At 48.5% G+C, this 6,000-nt stretch overlaps 1 protein-coding gene across 1 annotated transcript in view; it reads left to right on the top strand.

Annotated features, from left to right (window-relative positions):
- Nucleotides 1-6,000, top strand: part of LOC311132856 (HEAT repeat-containing protein 5B-like) — a 97,202-nt gene that overhangs the window by 9,841 nt on the left and 81,361 nt on the right. The window contains 2 exon segments of the mRNA XM_084166211.1: nt 152-274; nt 4,865-4,991. Coding sequence (XP_084022337.1) covers nt 152-274; nt 4,865-4,991 — 250 coding nt within the window.

Raw genomic sequence — 6,000 nt, 5'->3', positions numbered from 1 at the left:
ACCATTCAAAATAGGTGATAATGGTGTTATAACCATTCATAATAGGTGATGATGGTGTTATAACCATTCATAATACGGTGATAATGGTGTTATAACCATTCATAATACGGTGATAATGTAATAATGTAACGCTCCTTCTCTCCTTCAATAGGCGTATGTTGTATTCGTGACCACGCTGGGCGGCCAGTGGCTGGAGCGGAACTTTGCCACCTTCCTGTCTCATGTTCTGGACCTGGTCAGCCACCCACGGGCCACCCAGACACACGTGGAGGCGGTGAGTAGCGTTATGCTGTCCATGCTAGGGAAGTTAGCATTGTGTCAGCAATAGTTATGCTGTCCATGCTAGGGAAGTTAGCATTGTGTCAGCAATAGTTATGCTAGCCATGCTAGGGAAGTTAGCATTGTGTCAGCAATAGTTATGCTAGCCATGCTAGGGAAGTTAGCATTGTGTCAGCAATAGTTATGCTAGGAAAGTTAGCATTGTGTCAGCAATAGTTATGCTAGGAAAGTTAGCATTGTGTCAGCAATAGTTATGCTGTCCATGCTAGGGAAGTTAGCATTGTGTCAGCAATACTTATGCTAGCCATGCTATGGGAGCTTTCAACGAAAATCACGGAAGTGGGGTACAGGCCAATATTTCCCCATTGAAAGCAGTTAGGCTAAGGAATAGGGCGGCAGGTAGCTTAGTGGGTAAGAGCGTTGTGCCAGTAACCGAAAGGTCGCTGGTTCTAATCCCCGAGCCAACTAGGTGAAAAATCTGTCGATGTGCCCTTAAGCAAGGCACTTAACCCTAATTGCTCATGTAAGTCGCTCTGGATAAGAGTGTCTGCTAAATGACTCAAATGTAAATGTAAATGAATAATTCAAGCAATAACAACACACAGTTTACTTTTTGGGGTATTATAACTGTAATATAGCTCCGTCCAAATGTCGTGAATGATATATATTAATGTCATAGGCTAGGTTTTTATCCAATTTTGCGACAGGTTATAATGTAAATATTCTAAAATCTGCATAAAACAATATGCATTTTCCTCCCAGAGGTGTGTTTCCATCAAACTGACTTTTTGCAGATAAAAGGCTGTGTGATGACGTAGTGCACATTAAAAATTCATTTTACTGTTAATTTCTCATGTACCTAATGAGAAACACAAGTTAAATGGGTTTCCATCACATTTTCAACTCTACTGATGGTTTTGTCAGAATAGTTTTTGCGTTATATAGCGACTATGCCTCCTCTGGTCTTGACACGTGCACTCTAGCCAACAGCTGGCAGATACAGTGCGGGTAGACTATCTACATGATGAGATTATTATGGATAAGAGAGAGAATATTTGTATTTGTCAAACGGCAGTCGAGCATCGATCATCATGTCACCAGAATAAGACCCTTGATATTTATTGGAAAGGAGCATCAAGCTCATCACCGTGCCCTTTCACCACCCTGTGAAGTTCATCATAACTTATTTCATCTGTAGCCTGATAAACTGCATGGTTTCCCCAGTCCTAGTGGGAGGACCACACAACATGTCATCGCGTGACTCCAAGTATACTTCAATATGATGGTTATTATATCAATATTTGCGCATAAAGGCATTTCAACCACCAGTTCTCGCACAATTAATTTTACCAACACGAAAAGATCCCACCATGTCGAACGAACAAGTTGTATGTTGGCATTCATAAAATTGTTCCGGCATTTGTTTCCATCAGCCTGGTTGTGACGCGTCAGGTGATTCATCCGCATGAAATGATTGGATGGAAACGACCTTGTAGTCACCAGTCAACTCCATTATACTGAAATGTTACTTCAACTATGCTACCAGTCTTTCTTAATGAGTGTTAACAAAAAGGTATATGATAATGAACATTTACATTTGAGTCGTTTAGCAGACGCTCTTATCCAGAGCGACTTACAGTTAGTGAGTGCATACATTATTTTATTTTTCATACTGGCCCCCCGTGGCAATCGAACCCACAACCCTGGCGTTGCAAACGCCATGCCCTACCAACTGAACTATCTCCCTGCCGGCCATTCCCTCCCCTACACTGGACGACTCTGGACCAATTGTGCGCCGCCCCATGGGTCTCCTGGTCGCGGCCGGCTACGACAGAGCCTGGATTCGAACCAGGATCTCTAGTGGCACAGCTAGCACTGCGATGCAGCGCCTTAGACCACTGCGCCACTCTTACTGCCTACCACGTCAGCTGATACACGTTGCCTCTGATTGAGAACCACACTGGCCAACATAGAACTAGAAAACTAGAACAAAAAACAAATGAAAACTCACACCCTGGCTCAACATACTAGAGTCCCCAGAGCCAGGGTGTGACAGTACCCCCCCCCCAAAGGCGCGGACTCCGGCCACGCCAACCAAACACCACAGGGGAGGGACCGGGTGGGCACTCCGCCTTGGCGGCGGATCCGGCTCCGGGCATGACTCCCACTCCCTCTCTAATCCCCCAAAGTACCCCTGGTCCGGTCTGGCCCTGCTGACCGGAGCTGGACTGAACACCGGTGGAGCGGATTGCTCTAGCTCCGGCGTGAAGCAGCTGACCCGTGCCGAACCAGGCACCGGTGGAACAGGCACGGGCTGTGCCGAACTGACGACGCACACCACTGGCTTGGTGTGGGGAGCAGGAACGGGCCGAGCCGGGCTGACGAAACGCACCCCTGACTTGGTGCGGGGAGCAGGAGCGGGCCGGACCGGGCTGACGACGCGCACCACTGACTTGGTGCGGGGAGCAGGAACGGGCCGAGCCGGGCTGACGAAGCGCACCACTGACTTGGTGCGGGGAGCAGGAACGGGCCGAGCCGGGCTGACGACGCGCACCACTGACTTGGTGCGTGGAGCAGGAACAGGCCGGGCCGGACTGACGACGCACACCACTGGCTTGGTGCGGGGAGCAGGAGCGGGCCGGACCGGGCTGACGAAGCGCACCACTGACTTGGTGCGTGGAGCAGGAACAGGCCGGGCCGGGCTGACGACGCACACCACACGCTCGATGCGAGGAACAGGAACAGGCCGGACCGTACTGGGGACACACACCACTGGCCCTACGCAGGGATCAGGAACGGGCCGGACCGGACTGGTAACACACCCCAGTACCTCTCGCCGTGCCTCTACACTTTCCCTCTCCTCTGTGACCAGTGGCCCCCTTAACCTGGCGGCCTCCTCTGCAAACCCGCTGGACCGCTCTATAGCGGCCTCCTGCTGCCCCGTTGTCCACGGCGTGAGCCCCCCTCCTAAAACATTTCTGGGGGTCTCTCCTCCCCGTGGGCCAGGCCCAGTCGAGGTTGATGTCCTTTAGCGATACCTCTGGCGCTGGCTCCTGGACACGCTGCTTGGTCCAGTGTTGGTGGGATCTTCTGTCACGTACGTCGGGTACAGAGGACCAAGGCGCAGCGTGGAAGGTGAACATATTTTATTAAATAATGATAACACGAACAAAAAAACAACAAACGATAACGTGACGTCCTCGGTCTAACACAAACCACACTGGAACAAGATCCCACAAACACTGTGGGAAAACTGGCTGCTTAAGTATGGTTCCCAATCAGAGACAACAAGCAACAGCTGATACACGTTGCCTCTGATTGAGAACCACACTGGCCAACATAGAACTAGAAAACTAGAACAAAAAACAAATGAAAACTCACACCCTGGCTCAACATACTAGAGTCCCCAGAGCCAGGGTGTGACACGTACCCCAGAACGACCCACGTGACCACAGTAAAACGTCACTCCGTGTTAAGGTATTTTGTCAACAATTCTTATGCTAGACAAGGCTAAAGAAGTTAGAATTCTGTCAACAATAGTTAAGCTAGCCAAGGCTAAGGAAGTTAGCATTGTGTCAACAAAAGTTAGCTAATGATTCCTGCCTGTCATTCTTATAGAGGTGCTAGCTGCTAAATGATAGCATCCTAGACCCTACATGCAGTCCAAGCTAACGTGTGGTTACTGTAAAGCACTTTGTGACAACTGATGACAAAATGGATTGATTGGTTTCAGGTGTTCTCTCCAGGTGTGTGTGTGTGTGTGTTAACAGGTGTTCTCTCCAGGTGTGTGTGTGTGTGTGTTATCAGGTGTTCTCTCCAGGTGTGTGTGTGTGTGTGTTAACAGGTGTTCTCTCCAGGTGTGTGTGTGTGTGTGTTATCAGGTGTTCTCTCCAGGTGTGTGTGTGTGTGTGTGTGTGTGTGTTAACAGGTGTTCTCTCCATGTGTGTGTGTGTGTTAACAGGTGTTCTCTCCAGGTGTGTGTGTGTGTGTGTGTGTGTTAACAGGTGTACTCTCCAGGTGTGTGTGTGTGTGTGTGTGTTAACAGGTGTTCTCTCCATGTGTGTGTGTGTGTGTGTGTGTGTTAACAGGTGTTCTCTCCAGGTGTGTGTGTGTGTGTGTGTTATCAGGTGTTCTCTCCAGGTGTGTGTGTGTGTTATCAGGTGTTCTCTCCAGGTGTGTGTGTGTGTGTGTGTGTGTTATCAGGTGTTCTCTCCAGGTGTGTGTGTGTGTGTGTTAACAGGTGTTCTCTCCAGGTGTGTGTGTGTGTGTGTGTGTGTGTTAACAGGTGTTCTCTCCAGGTGTGTGTGTGTGTGTGTTATCAGGTGTTCTCTCCAGGTGTGTGTGTGTGTGTTAACAGGTGTACTCTCCATGTGTGTGTGTGTGTTAGTGTTAACAGGTGTTCTCTCCATGTGTGTGTGTGTGTGTTAACAGGTGTTCTCTCCAGGTGTGTGTGTGTGTTAACAGGTGTTCTCTCCAGGTGTGTGTGTGTGTGTGTGTGTGTGTGTGTGTGTTATCAGGTGTACTCTCCAGGTGTGTGTGTGTGTGTGTGTTAACAGGTGTTCTCTCCACGTGTGTGTGTTAACAGGTGTACTCCCGTCGCTGTGTGTCGTTCATGCTGCGGTCCACCCTGGGTGGGCTGCTCGGGGAGAAGGCCCAGATCGCTGCAGGGAAAGACATCTGCCAGGCTATCAGTAAACAGATGAGGGCTGTGGGTAAGGAGATAGATGGGGGGGAAATATCACGGTTCAGAGCTTTACAGAGTAAGTACACATCCACTCAATTATTATTATTGTTATTGCATTTTTATTTCTCATAATTTTAAGATATACTTAATCATTTATAATTTGTTTAATTTGATCATCATTTCTCATGATTTACTTTAGTCTTTGTCTTTCTTGTTTTATCATGGTATTTTAAAACCCCAACTTCAACTTAGGTCGAATCTCCCTTTGACATCAACGACATGGATGCATGACTAAGTGGAAGTTGGGGTTGGCCAACACACAAGTCTTTTTTTCATCTCTCATTTTGGAGTGGGTGTGCTTGTGTTGCGTGGGCTTTTCACCTGCTCTGTTCTGCTCTGCTCATCCTCCGACTCCACTGGTCTAGCTCTTTCACCTGTTCTCTCTCTCTCTTCTCTTCTCTTCTCTTTCTCTCTCTCCTCTTTCATCTGTTTGCTCTCTCTCTCTCTCTCTCTCTCTCTCTCTCTCTCTCTCTCTCTCCTCTTTCACCTGTTCTCTCTCTCTCTCTCTCTCTCTTCTCTTTCACCTGTTCTCTCTCTCTCTTCTCTTCTCTTCTCTTTCTCTCTCTCCTCTTTCATCTGTTTGCTCTCTCTCTCTCTCTCCTCTTTCACCTGTTCTCTCTCTCTCTCTCTCTTCTCTTTCACCTGTTCTCTCTCTCCTCTTCTCTTCTCTTCTCTTCTCTTTCTCTCTCTCTCTCTCTCTGTCTGTCTGTCTGTCTGTCTCTCTCTGTCTGTCTGTCTGCCTGTCTGTCTGTCTGTCTGTCTGTCTGTCTGTCTGTCTGTCTGTCTCTGTCTCTGTCTCTGTCTCTGTCTCTGTCTCTGTCTCTGTCTCTGTCTCTGTCTCTGTCTCTGTCTCTCTCTCTCTCTCTCCTCTTTCACCTGTTCTCTCTCTCTCTCTCTCTCTCTCTCTCTCTCTCTCTCTCTCTCCTCTTTCACCTGTTCTCTCTCTCTCTCTCTCTCTCTCTCTTCTCTTTCACCTG

The sequence above is a fragment of the Coregonus lavaretus genome, assembly GCF_964263955.1.
Source record: "Coregonus lavaretus genome assembly, chromosome: 1".
In the NCBI taxonomy this organism is placed as follows: domain Eukaryota; kingdom Metazoa; phylum Chordata; class Actinopteri; order Salmoniformes; family Salmonidae; genus Coregonus; species Coregonus lavaretus.
This window is presented reverse-complemented; position numbering and strand designations above follow the sequence as displayed.